At 50.6% G+C, this 17,356-nt stretch overlaps 1 protein-coding gene across 1 annotated transcript in view; it reads right to left on the bottom strand.

Moving 5' to 3' along the window:
* Positions 1–17,356, bottom strand: part of DAPK1 (death associated protein kinase 1) — a 177,236-nt gene that overhangs the window by 19,396 nt on the left and 140,484 nt on the right. The window contains exon 19 of the mRNA XM_037036143.1: positions 8,327–8,404. Coding sequence (XP_036892038.1) covers positions 8,327–8,404 — 78 coding nt within the window. The remainder of the gene's footprint in view (positions 1–8,326; positions 8,405–17,356) is intronic.

The following is a 17,356-nucleotide window of genomic DNA, read 5'->3' as shown; positions in this document are numbered from 1 at the left end:
TAAGGGAATACACCTATTTGTAAGATCTGAACTTAGGACTTAACTGCATCATTTTACATATGACCCAGAGGATTTTTCGGGGTGGTGGAGAGGACATCATTTAATACATACTGAGTTCTCCAAAAATGCAACTGTTTTATAAGTCATATATATATAATTTTCATTGTATACAATATATATTATATATCACATATGATATATAGTATAAATTGTATGTGATTATGTAAATATTATATACAATTATATATATAATATACAATTTTGATCTTTCTGAACATCCTGTCAGCAGTCACTGCGTTGTCAGAGTTGCCATCCCAGCCCGGCACGTCCATGGGCAGACGCCTGTAGGTGTCGGGTTCAGTGGTTCTGTGGATGGCTCAGGGTACCTGCTGATTTCACACCCCCCCACCCCCATGTGCCCTGCGACCCGGCATTTACATACTGAAATACTACATTTCACTGTAAATATATTTCTTTGATGTCTTTGTTACATTATAGTGAGGGCATTCTATGAATCTTTTAAAACGACCTGAGTAGGTACGTTGTTATCTGCGAATTTCATTTCAAGAAGCATCACTAAAGGTATGTCATACAGTGTGGGATTGGCGGTGGCTGGAAAACGCGCTTGGACAGTGATGGTGGCACAGGAGGTTGTTCTTACTGATTTCTTCTTCTAACCTCAAAGGCAAAGCGCTGCAGAGGCCAGCTGGGGTATTTTGCCAGCAATTTTCTTGAATTACTATGCACGTCAGCACAGAAGCTGAAAAGGTTGTGTTCTGAGACAGTAACTTATCGGGGTGGTGCCCAGCAGGCTGGAAGAAATGGGGTGCTGGACACCTACCTCCTCGATGCTGTCCACTGTTGCAGATCAGCCCATGCCGCCCGGAGGCAAATCTGCCTATCCTCATTCTGATTTAACCTGTAAAACCAGCCCTTTATCTTCCCATCGCAGCAGCTGGCCCTGCTCACACCTTCACCCACACCTGCACAGTAAGGGAGCAACCTGAACTGCAGTCAGTGTCCCAGGTGAGCGTCACCTCCTCTTCTGAGCAGCTTGCTGAGCAGACTGCTTTGTGACACACAGCTTCCCAATGCACACAGATCCTGCGTGTGAAGCCAGGGTCCGCTACTCCGGAGATGGGGCAAAGGCGGCGGAACACCTGCTTGGGCCTCAGCACAGGCTCTGGGTCCTGGGCGCGCTGTGCGATGAATGAGCTGGAGGTTCTTGGTTGTCCGTTTCCTGTCCTGTTGATCTGGACACTTTGGCCGGCACGCCTGTCCCGTGGGAGGGAATGAGGGCATGTTCTTCTCTTCTGCATCAGTTTCCTGGGCCCTTCTACTTGGATGAGACCTGAACCATGGTACCCACGGGACAATGCTGCCCTGACATGCTTCTGGAAGCCTCTCTGAACCAGGGCTGGCTCGCTCCTGTGCAGCTGGGAGAAGTCCCGTCTGCCTTGCTCAGCAATGCCTGTCATGGCGCTCTCACTCCTTCAACTTCCACGCAGGACGGTGCTGTTCGGAAGCAGCTGGCCGTTGGTTTGCCTGTTTCCCGGGCCAGCCACAGATATGGAAGCGAGAGGGAAGAGGCAGCCAGTGACCAAGACCCTCTCTTTGTCCTAATTCTAGGAGGCCCTCTGAGTCCTCAAGGTCTTGACCTTGGGACGTGTCCTTGGCCTGGTCAGTTCAATTTCAGCAAGAATGCTGTTGGATTAGTGTAGTGACAACCTCTCCTCCCCCACTGATATCTGATCAAAATACCCCTATCCTTTTAAAATTTAATCTTTATTATATTTTTTCCATTACCGTTTAGTCCCATCACCCCCAGCTTTGTTATCTGATCACCTTGGACTGTCCTCAGCATCCCCTACAAGGAGGTCCCCAGCACCAGTTCCCCTTCCTACCCCCCAACTGTGACCCAGTGACATTCAAACATACCAGTGACATCGCCTGTGCCTTTTTTGTGCACCCCGCCCTGACAAGGTCCTTGCCACAGGTCCTCTGCCACTTGGTGGAGCCTGTGCCCTGTGACCCTCCTCTCGACCCGTCTCTCTGGGACTCACGAGTATAAGAAACTTTGTTTTCTCCCGAGTCTGCCTCTGCCTCCCATTGTAGCTGCACCTGGCAGGCCATCTCAACCGAAGAATCCAAAGCAGTCGATCTGAAAGAAGCCTCTTAGTCTGCTTCCTCTCAGCAATTCTCTGTCCACAGACCCCACCCTGCCCCTTGGCTTGTCCTGGTTGGAGTCAGAGCTCAGCAGATCTCTCTCTTCTGCTACAAACTCCCACGGCAGTGCTCCCTGAATGCACTCTGCCTTTCTGTCTTTAACAATGGCCTTGAATTACTATTTCTTTAGCACCTGGAGGAGCAGAGACCGATGAATTTCCGGTCTGTGGCAGTAACGTCCACATGTGTGACACCTTCCAGCTTACTTGCTGTCATGGACACTCCTTATTTAAACCTCAAAGAAACCTTCATGGTCAATGGGGTCATGCTCCCTTCCAGCTGAGAAAGCTGAGACTCAGAGAGGCCACGGCGCTTCCCCAAGGCAAAGCCGGAACTCCCCGCCAGGTCTTCTTCCCACCACGGCTGCTGCTCAGGGCAAGGGGTGGGCTTCTCAGAAGCAGGGGGACAAAGATTTTCAACTTGAGGGCAGGATCTCAAAGCGGGGTGTGCCAGAGTGAGTTACAGGCACTGACAGCTGTCCAAGAAAGGCCATTTCCAGCCTGTCCCACTTGGAAGACGGTTCCCAGTTAGTACAGTATAACTTTGGGGGTATGTCAGCATAAAGTGGGATTTATGAGTCATTGCTACAATAAAGGTACATAGAATGAGATAGACTTCCCTGCTCTGGGTTTTCACAAAGGGCACATCTCATTTCAGCACCTCTTTTCCTAAGCAGATGACTTGGGTTACTGGCCTGAGTTAGCATCTCCAAAGTCCTGGGGAGCTGTGTGGACAGGTAAGGGGGGCTTTAATGATCTGAAACAGTGAGTCTCCATGGGGGGGGGGGGCGGGCTGTGCTCTCCTCAGACTCAGTTAAAAGCTCACATGCTGTTTCCCAAATAATGACTGTCCTCAAGAAGTCTTTTTCTCAGTCTCCTCCTCTCTAACGAAATTCGACCTCATTCTGCAGGATGATCCTTCCTCGTGCACACCAAAGTCTTGGAGAATCTGAACACAAGAGAATTTGATAAAGGCGTGCAGGGCAGACAGAAGTTTCTGAAATCTCTCCCCTCGAGGTGGGCCCCGCATTACTACTTTCCACCACTAGATGGTGCAGCAGGAGCGGGTCCTGACCAGTCTCCCCAGCAAGGCAGCTTCCATCAATCAGAGCGTGTGTCCTCCAGTGCAGGCTAAGGTTTTGATGTGGAGAGACTCTTAAGACGATGGACTACGGATGTCTTTGGAACTTCCATCCATGGTCTATATTTAACAGGAGCCGCAAAACCTCCGCGAGCCTGGGCTGGCCGAAAGCCCCACCTGGTTAGGCCCTTACTGCAGTAACGCCCTCAGGACAGTGGAGAGGTGGGACTCTCCTACCCGCTCCATTGTGGCTCAAGACTTGAAATATTTTGTTTGCGTCCGACGCCGCACTCCCTGGGCTGGCGGGTGTGGCTGGCAGGCAGGCACGCGGAGCGTCTGCGGCTGCGCCCTCTTCCGCACAGGGCTGCGGTGGAATCAGAAATCTGAACCCTCACCAGAACAGACCTTCCAGGTTCTGCACCCTTCCAACCGGCCTACCCCCTTAAGGGTACAGTGAAGGAGGAGGCTGGGACATCTGATGGCCCCCAGGGGCACCTTCTGTCTGGTCGCTCTGTCTGGACAGTGAGGAAAATTCCTAAAGCCTAAGTCAGATCTTGGTCCCACTTACTTAATGTAACCGAACCAAGTCCCAGTCTCTTTATCCAGGTCTGTAAAGCCTGCCCTACCTCTTGTTCCGAAGGTCTCCGGCGTCATCCTCTGCCCAGTCTGAGGTGCTCAGCTCTCCAACCAGCCCTTCAACCCTCCCCGTCGCCGGAGTGTCCGGTGCAGGACACTGAGCTCTTTACTGCCCGAGGCCCTTTGCACTTGAAATTCCCTTGGCCTTCCACCAACCCTTTCCGGCGGCCTCCTCCTTCTCGTCCTTCCAGTACTGGCATAAATGTCACCATCAGAGAGGGATTCCCTGGCCGGTTAGTGCAAAGCAGCTGCCACCCCCACCCCCTACTTTCTTCCATTTCACCCTGTTTGAATCCCACGCACTTGCACCTGGGATGGCAAGCCTTTCTGTAAGGGGCCTGGTCGTCTCTGCTGGGACTCCCATGTACCCAGACGCCAGCCGTAGCCAATAGCCAGTGAAGGGGTGCAGCTGCGTTTAATACTAATTTACAAAAACAGGTGGTGGGTCAGCTTGGGCTCATAGGCCATTGCCTGCCAACCCCTAATTCATCCTACCTTGCCTTTTTCTTATTTATTGGCTGAGTCTTGCCTCCTTTGTTCACTGTGATCTCTGGTGCCTAGAACAGTTCTTGGCACATAGCAGACACTGTGAATATCTTAAGTGAACATCATTTGGTAATGGCTTTGCTCTTTGAAGCCCCGGGGAATCTTGGTTTCTAGTGTCCTTTCTTCCAGCACCTTCCCCCCTGGAAATTTAGCTTTCTCAGTAAAGATGAGAAAGCTTTTCATCTCAGTAAAGATGACTCAACATTCTTTGATTGACAGGGAAGAGGCCCCTGCAGTCTGGGAAAGCCAGATAAGAGCAGGAGCCTGGCTTTCTGCACGTGGCAGGATGCAATTAGACCCAGCACTGATGGAGCAGCAACTCTTAATTATGCAAATGCAGCTTCCTTGTGAATTTCAAATTCTGGGCAAATTCCCAACTTGGTCCTCTTTTCCAAAATATTCCTGGGCACCTTTCTCATGGTCTAGTACCTGGCCTCTGGAAAAACAACTACTTTTAACATCCGCTCACGGAAAACCCGATTAGAAGGACAAATAAAATAAAAAGACGCCAACTCCCCAAACCTCCTGAAACTAGTATTTTAAAATCGGGTAAGAATGGGACTTGATTTGTAATGTTTGCTATTCCCGAGGTGTAAGTGCTGCCACCACGGCTCATTTCAAGCCCCCAGAGTGGCGGCACTGAACATGCAAGGTTGGGCAGAGAGGCACTGCCCACAGATGGCCTCTGGGCGCACTGGGGCGGAGCGGAGCCTGCGCAGCTCAGGTCCGCAGCTCAGGTCCGAGCTGGGCTCCTCCCTCCCTTCCCGACCAGACCGGCCTCCGCCACCCTCGCCTGCCCAGTCGCACTGGCTGAATGGTTCCATCTCCCCACCGGTCCGCCCTCTGTGCCGCCTAAACATGGAAATACCCTCCCTCTCCTTGCCTGTCTTCTGCTGCCCCAGCTGATCAACAAAATGACTTTGGTTTTACTTCAGGAACAGGAAGCCCCAGGGCTTCCCTAGCAATCGTACATTTCTAGGCCTGTCAACTGAGCAGAGGTGAGAACACAGGGAGCTTTTTTGTGTGTGCTAATTTGGCTCATTTGCAAACCAAATAGAATGGTGGGGCCCTTTAAGGCCAGGACCCTGCTGTCCCAGATTCAGATCCCTCCCCAGGAATGTGTTAGCACCATGGGGTGAGTCTTCAGAAGGTGGCACCACCCGGGGCGTGTCAGAAAATGTGTGGAGGTGGTTTTTTTAAATTTGGTTTTGGTCCCCATAATGAACGGGGGAGGGAAGCTCTCACAGGGGAAGCTGGAGGGCGTGGAATACTGCAAGGACAGGACGCCCACCCCATGCGACCACATAGAGTGTGGTTAGAAATGCTTGGCAGCCAAAGCCTCCCTTCCTGGCTCCTCAGGGAGCCGAGGTCCAGAGTCCCGTGAGGGAGTGACTGAGGTGGACAGCGCACGTGGGCGTCCCAGGGCCCGGCTTCTGCAGCAGCATGCAGGGGGTGGGCCAGGGTTTCCCTGAGGAAGGTGGTCCTCGGGGAAGCCCCACAGTGGGTGAGCCCAGGGCGGAGCAGGACCGCCCCTGGGTGGGGCGGAAACTCGTGGAGGACGAGTTGAGCCCCCTACGGGGCACCAACTGCAGGCATTTCTACCTCAGGTGTGAGCCTGGCTGGGCTCTGCACTTGGTGACATGCTGCTTCACCAACTTGAGTCTGGTTTCCTGTAAGAACAAGTGAGTAAGGCGAGGAAAGTTTGTCCAGACTGGTCTGTTTCTGGAATTCCCAGAACAAAGGGCAGACGGAATCCCGCAGCAGCCTGGGAGGGCTCAGTGTTCACTGGTCGCCTGCCGAGGCAGGGCCTCTGTGGCCGGTTCACAGACTCGGAAGCACAAAGGTGTGAAAATGGAGTACTCTCTCCTCCACCCTTCAAGGTCAGCTCCAAGCACTGGGGAAAAATATAGTCTCACCTGTCTGGTCCCCTTGCCTCCCCGCCCCACCCCCCAGCAGGGACCGCTATGAAAATGCAACTTTCAGTGGCTGAGAAAGTTAGACATTTGCACCCCTCCCTCGGGTACTTTTTGACGTATATGGCAGGAACTCTGTGGGAAACCCAGGCTTGTTTCGGGCAATGCCTTTTCAACGAGCACTTAAATTGACTACATTATTTGTTCCCTCCTAGAAATTTTGTCTTTTGAAAAACTATCACAGGAGATTTGGAAAATCACAATAATGTTTAAAGAAGAAAATGTTAATCATGCTAGCAAAATCCCAAAACACCACTGTTAACATGTTCTTCCCAGGTATTTTAGAAAAACATTGGTGGGATTAATAATGTGCACATAATTTATCTCCTGATTCAAAGCCTGGGAACATCCTAAGCATTAAACTACTGTCACTAAAAACCTCTTTTAAGATATTGCAAAGGCTGAAAACCGTTCCGCCTCACAGCTGGATGTCAGTCTGCTGTCCGTCACTGTCCGTCACCTGACGGTTCTGGTTCTCATTACTGTGTCACAGACAGCCCTGTGATAGGCACTGTCCGTATGCAGCCAGAAAAGGGAGCAGATGCAACTAGACACCGAGCTGAATGAAATGGGGGAGCATGAGCCTGCTCAGCAGGGAAGCTACAGCTCCACCCCCCAGGGGACCACACACCGCTCCCCACTCTGGTACCCAGTCCTTGGAGCGCCCCGCTGAGGGGAGGTGACTTGACCCTCGAGGCCTGTCGGTCTAACTATGGGGTGTGAGCCTATTCAAAGCCTTCGAAAGCCTGGGAAATTCACTGGTCATTTTGGAAAAGGTTCTGGCCTTTTCTAAGTCTGAGATAGAGAATCCCAGGGGAACAAAGAAATTCTGTTCTCTGTCTTTTGCTCAAGACCCGCGCTTGCACCGTGCATGGCACGTCCTCTCTCCGCAGCCAGGCAGCCGTAGCAGCCACGTGGGCCTTGGCCGAGCGGAGTCCACCGCAGGCTGCAGGAGGGCAGCTGAACGCGGAAGCACAGCAGGGGCTGCAGCTGGAGACACGCGCTAAGCTGACCGGATGGGGGCGGAGGACGCTTAGCTGGGCCTGCGGCTCCCAAGGGCTAGGCTTCAATGTGAAGCGAAAATTCTGGACACTGGCTGCTGTCGTGGCCTTGCTGAGGACACAGTTGGACTTCTTCCACGGCGGGACAGAGGGAGATGGGACACTGGAAACCCAGGGGGCAGCTTCTACTTCCACACAAATGATCCGATAGCGTCAGTGGAATAAGCCATCTTGCCACACCACAGTCTCCTGCGCGTGGGTCCTTGGAATGCTTTCCTTGCAATTCTGTGGCAGAGCCCGATTCCCACCTACCGCACAATGGACATCTTCGTGCATAAACCATTTTCCCCTTTGTTTTTTTAGGATAGAGTCTCAGACAAAGAGTCCCTAGCTTAAAGGGTCTGATTATTTTGAAGTCTCTTAATACACATTGCCACGTGTGCTAGAAAGTCTCACCTGCATGTACTTATTTTTGTCATGTTTCCTTAAACCTCAGAGCAATGATGCTAAATAAGCCAGAGCATATGGGGTGTCTTGAAGCTCAAAACATTGAGAAGGAAAGAAACAGGGTCAGCATTCTCAGTTTCCCTCGACTTTATAGGGGCAGTTATTACAGGGAGGGCGGGAGGACGGAAGCCAGGCACAGCCACTGTAAAGAGGCCAAACGGTCTCCAAGTCCAAATGCAGAAGAAACAGGACAGGTAGCTGATACATTGATGCAAGTTGACGTGCAAACCGCAGGGCAGAGACAGCTGCCTTTTCATACAGCCTGTGGGCCCAAAGCCTCATTCTCAGAGTCTACAGGGGAAAAGACACATTTTCACGTGAAAACAGAATTTCAGACCGATAAACTGAATTTCTCACCTTCCGAAGTCTTGCGAGGAGACCTGCTACGTGTTCATGCTGTTCTGATCTAGCAAGATCCTCCGCTGTCTTTCCATCCTGTTGGAGAAACATGATTAGTGTCTGTCCTTCACAGCAGACAGCGATGTGTTCCATACGCCAGTCCCGCCGCGGGAGGCAGGAGCAGGAACAGGGGTCAGAAGCAAAGAAAGTGGACAAAAAGAGCGCATCCTGGCTTAGTTCCCTTTCTGTGGAACCCTATTTCACTAGATTGCCCAGGAAAGGAGGAAAAGAAGTAGGAAGAAGTTGTGCATTGGTGTTTTTAAAATTCTTTTATTTATTGATTGATTTTAGAGAGGAGGGGTGAGAGAGAGAGAAACACTGGTTTGTTGTTCCACTTACTTATGCGTTCAGTGGTTGATTCTTATATGTGCCCTGACTGGGGACCAAACCTGCAACCTTGGTGTATCAGACAATGTTCTAACCAACTGAGCCACCTGGCCAGGGCCTTGCATTGGTGTTTTGAGGCCCAAGGTGAGATGTCTCAGGCCCCCAGGCTTTAATCAAACTCAGCACCTCGTTAGTGGTCAGGTTACTCAGTGAACTGTTCTCTAATTAGGCGACAGTAAAGACTGTTGTTAGATGCCGAATTCTACTTAGTGCCAGCTAAATTCTTAAAATACTCCCCTAGACAACGCTCCGCTCTGACATCATGCTGGATACTAGTAATTACTGTGCATTCAAAGAAAAGAAAGGCTTAGTTCAGCAGACGGCTTTACCTAACGAATTTCAGTGAAACCTAAAAGGAGGGTACAGGCAAAGAAGGGGCCACGTGCCAAACCTGACAAGCGCAGGGGAGGCCTCACAGACTCAGAGGGCTAAAGTGCCCACAGAGGGTGGTCTGGAATTAAAACGTCCCGACGAAAAGCGAGTCACAGCAGGTAGTCATGACCTAGGCCGGTACTGCCTCTGACCAAGGTCAGCTTTACCTTAACTGAGCCTGTCTGTTGTCTTTCTGCATCTGTGATGAGACACCTTCGGCGGGACAGGGGGATCTCTCTTTTCCAGAACCTGAGCCCAGACCCGAGAACCCCTTGTTGTTACTGTTATCGTGTTAATTGTTAACTGTTAACTATGCTACACCTGCCGATAGAGGAGAAGGATGTGTCTGTGCTCTGTGTCTGTCCGTTTTACTTTCTGTCCCATCTCAGAGGGTCCCCCGCTTTGCATTCTCCTGCCTCCCTAATCTATCACCACTGGATTCCGTGTAACCCCCTATGTCTCCCCCTTTGATTCTAAATGTATAAAATAAGGTGCAAAACTGCCATTCTCCGGAGCATTTTATCAATCAGCTGCCTGTCAACTCTCGTCAAGTTTGACTCAAATAAACTCATTAAAATTCTTACAGGTTTGGATGCTTCTTATGTCAACAAGGAGATAAGGGTCCATGGTAGTTTGTTGTTCACTTTTTACTTAGAAATTTCAACCTTGGCTGGTGTGGCTCAGTGGATTGAGTGCCGGCCTGCAAACCAAAAGGTTGCCGGTTCAATTCCTGGTTGGGGCACATGCCTGGGTTGTGGGCCAGCCCCCAGTTGGGGGCATGGAAGGGGGAACCTATCGATGTATCTCTCACACACTGGTGTTTCTCTCTCCCTCTTTCTTCCTCTCTTCCCCTCTCTCTCAATGAATAAATAAAATCTTTAAAAATTTCATAAGGCTGCAGTTTCTTCATACTAAAGGAATTCATTTCTGTTTTTCTATTCACTGAGCACCTCCCAAGAATCTGCCTGACACAGTTCTCAGCGCTCTGTGCGTGCTGACGCGGTCACTCCCGGGAGGCGGGCACCGTGGCCGCTCCCACGCCACCCGGAAGACACGGAGGTTTAGGGGTGCCCTGCTGTGGTTTTAGAAATCACTGTAAATTTAAAAGCAGGAATGATCAGGAGGAATTTCCACAGCAACAAAAGCTATGTTTAAAAATTGTTTTTTCTTCTAATCCTCACCCAAGAATGTTTTTTCATCACTTTTAGAGTAAGAGGAAAAGGGAGAAGGAAGAGAGAGACAGAAACAGCGATGTGAGGGAGAAACATTAATTGATTGTGCCCCACGAGGGATCGAACCCACAACCTAGGTATGTGCCTTGACAGGGAATTGAACCTGCAACATTTGGGTGTAGGGAAAATGCTCCAACCAACTAAGCCATCTGGCCAAGGGCAAAAAGCAATGTTTTTAAATAAGAAGAATAAGAAGCCTTTTAGCGTATCCTGCAATGTTTATCAGTAACCAAGTCCCATTCCCTTGGAAGCTGAGAAATGCCCAAATTTGTTTGAGAGCACGCCTTCCAACTTCTCAAGCGAGCCACCCTCTGAGCCACGTGTGGGGTCCCATGAGACCAGCGTTTCTCAGCCTTGGTGTGGCTGACGTGGCGGATGGGGTCATTCTCTGCGCTGGGGGCTGCCCGTGCACCGAGAGATGTTTAGCAGCACCCGTAGCCTCTATCGCTAGATGCCAGCAGCATCCCCGTCCCCACACTGTGACAGCCCAGGCTGTCCCCAGCCACTGCCCCATGTTCTCTGGGGGTGTGAGACCCGGCATCCTAGGCTGAAGCTGGCAGCTCAGAAGGGTTCCCTGGGGGAGGGGTGCTTTACAGCTGAGCGCCATCGCTCTCCGCTCCCTTAGAGTCCTGAGAAGTGTCCAGTGGACAGGCGGGGGCTTCCAGTTTGCTCTGGGGGGCCATTAGGTATCATGTCAGGCACCACGTCCCTGATCACAGACTGATGCCAAACTGTCTAGATCCTTTACTGACGTGACAAGAAAAAGATTTGGCCCCGCAGTTCCCAAGCCCCACTGCCCACTGGACTCAGTGGGGTCTATGAGCATTCCCACTGCCTGGCTCCCCCGGGTACCCTGCTTCCTCCGTCAGGCTGGGGCGAGACCCAGCAGTCGGGGTTCTGAGCACTGTCAGGTTTTATTGTGCAGGAGAGTTTGGGGACACTGCTTTAGAAATCTGACCCTCAACTTAAATTTTCTTTCTTGTGGTGTGTCTGGCCACCACCTTTATCTCTGTGGAAGACCTCAGCTCCATGTATAAGACAGGCTGAGGGTGTTCAGTGACAAACCTTACTTTCCACCAGTCAGCCTCTCAACGGACAGAAAAACAATCCTGAGCAACAGTCCTTACGCTTGCACAGAACTTTACATTTTGCAAAACATATGACTCTAAAGGACGTTCTTTAGGCTTCCAAGAGAAATGCCTGCCAATGCCAACCTTGGAGCTAGAAGGACCCGGGTTAACTCCTGACTGCACCTCACCAGATGTGTGGGCGGTTACCCGGGTTCCCAGAGTCCGGGTTCCTTTATCTGCAACATGGGAAGAGACAGCCACTCTGCACAGGTTCACAGCAGATTGGAGAAAGCCCATGGGAAAGAGCCACCAAAGTGTCAGGCACGGGAAAAGCCAGCAGGGGTAATTATTAATAAAAAGCCTGGGGATTCTTCTAAATTCCCTGGTTTCTGTCCAGGAGGGAAAGGGGCAGGAAGTGGGTCTCTGCCCAGGGAGTCAGCACCCCTGAGCAAGGTCTAACTCTGGGCAGTGCCCAGGCTGGCTCATGAACCACCGACCCTGACCTTCACTGCCCTCGCTGAGAAGGTGATACATGAATCAGAATCTGAATGAAGGGATGAGACACCAAGCCATTTGCATGCCTGAAGGAGTTCTGCTCCTGCTGTGTGAATGACTGGCATGTCTGAAGATGCAGCTGACGCAGGAGGAGCAAGCAGAGGAGGAGGAGGAGCAAGACATGGGGTCAGGGAGGCCCCCCTCCAGTCGTAAGGACTCGTGCTCTGATGGAGGATCAGAGAGCCAGGACATGATCAGACTCAGGTTTGAACAAGGGCACGCAGGCTGCTGTGAAAGGAACAGACTGTGGACAGGTGAGGGTGGAAGTAGGGAGACCAGGACAAATTACACGTGATCATGGCCAAAGGCTCACACAGTCTTGTGGGAGACTCAACGATCAATTCCCACAGAGCAAGAGATGAGGGCAGATGTGACCGACTGCAGGGGGCTGAGAAGAGAAGGTTCCTGGGCTCCGGTGGAACAGGGAAAGGTGAGAGGCGTTTGTGTCCTGAAATCTTCCTGCACCAGTATCATCCACCACTGCATGCCCGGGCTCCTGCTATTTGGCCTCAAAGTCTCTCACTTTGAAGGCAGAAGTGCATCACAATGTGTGTGTGTGCGCACAAGAGGGCACTACGTGCGGGGAGGGGGGTGGGAACGGGCCACGCAGAGGTGGGAACAGCAGGTGCTGATGTGCTAAGGTGGAGCGAGTGAGGGGCTTCCTAGGACCTAGGGCCTGAAAATAGTTCCATTCCTGAGGGGGTACAGGGGTGAAGCTGGGCAGTGGCTGTGGCCTGGCTTTGGGGTCACATTCAGAAGACCACAGAGCCCCAGAATGACTTGAAAGCAGAGCGCATTGCAGATTATCTTCCCCCAGAACCATACATATGGTGGCAGATATATACGGTGGCAGGATGGAACTGTCATAACAGCCATGAGGCTACAGTCCAAGGTCCAGTTCTGAGGGTGAGCTGGTCCAAGGGGAAGCCCACAACAAGGCCCTTAACCATGTGGAGGGAGGAGGGTGGAGTGCTGCAAGTTCCAGAAGAATCCGGGTCATGGCCACCGGTATGATGCCGGGAAGGAGAGCTTCCACACTCCCGGACAGGAGCCTGGATGTGTGCCAGAGCCCATTGCAAAGGTCAGACACTGGGGGAGGGGAAGAGCAGACCCGGAGGGAGAGGACAGTACATGGAGGCTGTGTCTCAGGGTGGCCCTTGGGGGCAAGTGAGGCTAGAGACGGGGACATGGGCCTGAGTTCAGGCGCAGCCCTGGAGGGGGAGGCGGCTGGCCAGCCAGGCTGGAGGAGCTGCAAGAGGGCAAGCAGAGGCAGGAGAAGCCGAGCAGGTGGGGTTTTCTCATCCAAGGCAGGAGAGTCTCAAGAGAGTGTGAAGTCCTGGAGAGGTAGCTAGTGAAACAGGATTTAAATGGGCTATTGGCACTTAGGGGAGAATGACTATAAAGCAGGTGATTACTATAAAAGTCAAAGTGGGGGCTACTTTAGGGGCTGGGAGAGGGATACACAGCAAAAGACCTCGAGATTCTACTTCTTGATCTGAATGGTGTTCCAAAGGTGTTTGTCTTAATCAAGCTTTACTTTTTTTTTGTTCATATGCTTCTTTAAACCTATGTTTTTTAGTAGAAGTTTTGAAGAAGAGAGTTACCAGGAGGCGACAGGGACCCACCCTGCTGAGAGTCACAAGGAGCTGAGGGGAAACTGGAGGAGGGGCAGAAGACAAGAACAAGGAGGGGCAGGCCCTTTGGAGGACCTTTTCAAGTAATCCTGGCTGAGAACAGATGGGAGAGGAAGCTGCCACTAGAGGGCGCTGCAAGGTCAAGGGCTCTGGGGAAGGATGGGAAGACCGGCTCCTGCTCAGGCAGTGAGGAGAGGAGCCTGCCGAGGGAACAGCTTGCTCTGTGCTGTCCCCACAGGTGGCTCCTCAGTGCTGGACCAGTGGCCAAGGCAATATGTGCTCTGGGTGTAAAACTCACACAAATTTTATTTTTTCACCTTAAATCTTTTTTTAAAAATTGATTTTGGAGGGAGAGAAGGAGGGAGAGGGAAAAAACCCACTGATTTGTTGTTTATTTATGCATCCATTGGTTGATTCTTGTATGTGCCCTGACTGGGGATTGAACCCCCAAATTTGGCATATTGTGTTGATGTTCTAACGCACCGAGCTACCCAGCCGGGGCACACACTGGATTTTAAAGATAGCACAAACCAAAGAACATGAAATATCTCAATAAAATACTGACTACAGGTTGAAATGATAACATTTTACATATCTTGTGCTAAATAAAATATATTACTAAAGTTGATTTCCTCTTTTCCCTTTTAGACATGGCCACTGGAACAGTGAGGATGACGTATGTGGTAGGTGTCACTGTCCCGTTGGAGCTGTCATTGTCCTGTTTAGCAGGCAGTGCGGTGTCTCAAGGACCATACCACCTCCTGCTCGAAACCCTGGTGAAGCCGCAAGTGTTGGAAGCTGTAGCAAACTGCCCAACTGGGTGGCTCAGTTGGTTGGAGTGTCATTCTGTACACCAAAGGGCTGAGGGTTCGATGCTCAGTCAAGGCACGTACCTAGGTGGTGGGTTCCCTCATTGATAAGATGGGATGCAAAGGCTGATGTTTCTCTCTTATATCGATGTTTCCCTTTCTCTCTCTATTCCTTCTTCTCTCTCTAAAAGCCATAAAATCATGTCCCTGGGTGAGGATTAAAAAAGGCTGTAGCAGGTTTTCCAGAAGATCTAGCTAGGATAATTAATGAAGGTGGCTCCCCTAAATGACAGATTTCCAGTGTAGATGAGACAACTTTCTATGGGAAGAAGATGCCACCCAGGGCTCTCTGGGCCAGAGAGAAGTCAATGCCTGGCTTCAAAGCTCCCAAGGGCAGGCGGGTTCCTTTGTGGGGGGCTAATGTAGTTGGTGACTTTAAGTTGACACCAGGGCTCACCCACCATTCTGAAAATCCTAGGGCTCTTTAGCATTATGGCGAGTCTGCTGGGCCTGTGCTCTGAGAACAGAACTACAAAGCGTGGGTGGCAGCACATCTCTTTACAACCCAGTTTTAAGCCCAGTGGTTGATGCCTATAGCTTAGAAAACAAGACTCCTTCCAAAATGTGACTGCTCGTTGACAATGCACCTGGTCCCCCAAGAGCGCTAATGGAGATGTACAAGATTCCTGTTTCACGCCTGCTAACCCAGCATTCATTCTGCGGCCCATGGATCAAGCAGTACTTAATACTTAAGTCTTATTATTTAAGAAATACATTTGAAGAGGGTATAGCTGCATAGTGATTCCTCTCATGGATCTGGGCAAAGTAAATTGAAAACCTTCTGGAAAGGATTCACCATTCTAGATGCCGCTAAGAATATGTGCAATTCATAGGAAGAAGTCAAAATACCCACATCAACAGGAGTTTGGAAGAAGTTGATTTCAACCCTCTTGGATGATTTGAGGGGTTCAAGAAGACTTCGGTCGAGGAAGTAACTGCAGGTGTGGTAGAAATAGCGAGGGAACCAGAATGAGAAGCGGGGCCTGAAGATGGCACTGAACTGCCACCCTCTCACGAGGAAACGAACGGATGAGGAGCTACTGCTTATTGATGCTCAAAGAAACTGGTCTCGTGAGAGGAAATCTACTCCTGGTGAAGACACTGTGAAGAGTGTTTGAACGACCACAAAGGATTTAGAATATCCCATAGACTTAGNGCAAGAGTGGGAGGCTTATCATAAGGTAATTAAGTCTCTCACTGTGCTGTCATAAAGGAGGTTTGAATCAGGGCTTACGGGCTGGCCCCAAGGTTCCAGCATGATCTGCACCACAGTTCAAATTTAGACACAGCAATCGGAAGGAGGGACGGAAGGACAGCCGTTGAAGACACTCTAATGAGGTGGAACTCCAAGGCCATGCTGCCCACCACTGTTTTTATGGTTCCCAAACTGTGTGCCAAGGCACCTCCGGGCACTGCAGGCAAGTCACAGGGGTATGACAGATGTCTTAAATTTCTGATGAAGCTGGCAGGTTCAGATATCAGGTAAACGACGAGCTGCAGGTGGTCTAGAGCATCGACATTAGATTGCACCATCTTCCCCTGGAGGGCAGCATGTCTGCACAGTCGGGGTTTGGCGGTCGCGGGGATGAGGGCAAGGATCTTGAGAAAATTAATGAAGAACAAGCAGCTGGGCTGCGTGCTCAGTCTAAGCCCAAGGTCTGCGGAGCAGTGAGGTGCCAGTGAGCACACACTCCCCATTTCTACCTACTTGTCGTTATGTAAGAATGAAATTAAAGTATTAATTTTCTTGCAATTTATGTGGATCATTTATTGCAGCTACTAGTTTGTTAGGTTATAAATACTCACCGAATTGCTCAGACTGAGCTGCTTAATAAACAGAACTGTTAGTTATTTCTTTGGCCCTGGGGGAACCATGAAAAAATTACTCAGACACGACAGATGCTGGGAATCAAGAAAGTTTGGGTGTCTGTCTTACGCTGTTTATTTGCAAGTATAGGCTTTTTGTTATGAAGTTAACGCAGGCTCACTTAAAATACCCAAATGGCATAGAAGGATAAATGGTAGAAGGTATTTATCCTGCACTCTCCCCTGCACTCCCTGCCCCCCAGGTTCTCTGTGTCAACCAGCCCTACTTAGCACTTTGGGGCATTCCTTCTGCGCATTTATCTATGAATCCATAAAAGGAGATAACGGGAAAACTCAAGATGTAGTCATACTCCACATTCTACTCTGTCGTTTGTGTCACTCGCCTCACAATAGATTGTGAACACTTTTCCACGTCTGTAACAAAGTCGACTACATTCTCTTGGACACCTGAGTCATACCCACGATACGGATGTGCCCTAGTCTTCAGCCAGCCTGCCAAGGATGGCCACCTCAGGTGGTTCCACTTCCTGTCATTATAAATACTTCTGCAAGGAGTGTACGTATTTATGTTTTGTCTGCTGTTATCTTCCAGGGTGACGTACAAAGCAGATACTAAGCTTTCAAATGCCCTACACCACTTGTCCACTGTGGGGGCATCCAGGCAGCCCCCACACATTCACACATGCCTCCCTTGGTCTGCAGTAGTTTTCCCTCTTCTGCATCTGTCAAAACCCCAATTATTTTAAACAGTTGCTTCTGAAGAGCTTCCCCTGGTTTCTCTACTGTCCGGATGCCGGCATTTCCATGGCACCTGTGCGTCTGCCGCAGCTGTGATTGCGACATGAGATGCTGTTACGCTGAGAAGCAGCCGGAGGGCAAGAACCATCCACTCTGCTGTCCACAGGCTCCCTCCACAGGCGGGGCACAGTGCTGTGGGGGAGGACACGGACGCCTCTCTCCCTCTCTAGGTACACGCATCTGTGTGTACATATACTTGTGTCCAACTCTCTCTTTGATGAGGAGAAGCTTCAACACAAAGGGA

Source organism: Sturnira hondurensis, unplaced genomic scaffold (genome assembly GCF_014824575.4).
Source record: "Sturnira hondurensis isolate 20B ecotype Veracruz unplaced genomic scaffold, ASM1482457v3 Scaffold0022566, whole genome shotgun sequence".
NCBI lineage: Eukaryota > Metazoa > Chordata > Mammalia > Chiroptera > Phyllostomidae > Sturnira > Sturnira hondurensis.
Note: the sequence above shows the minus strand (reverse complement) of the source record. Positions and strands in the feature narration are given on the sequence as shown.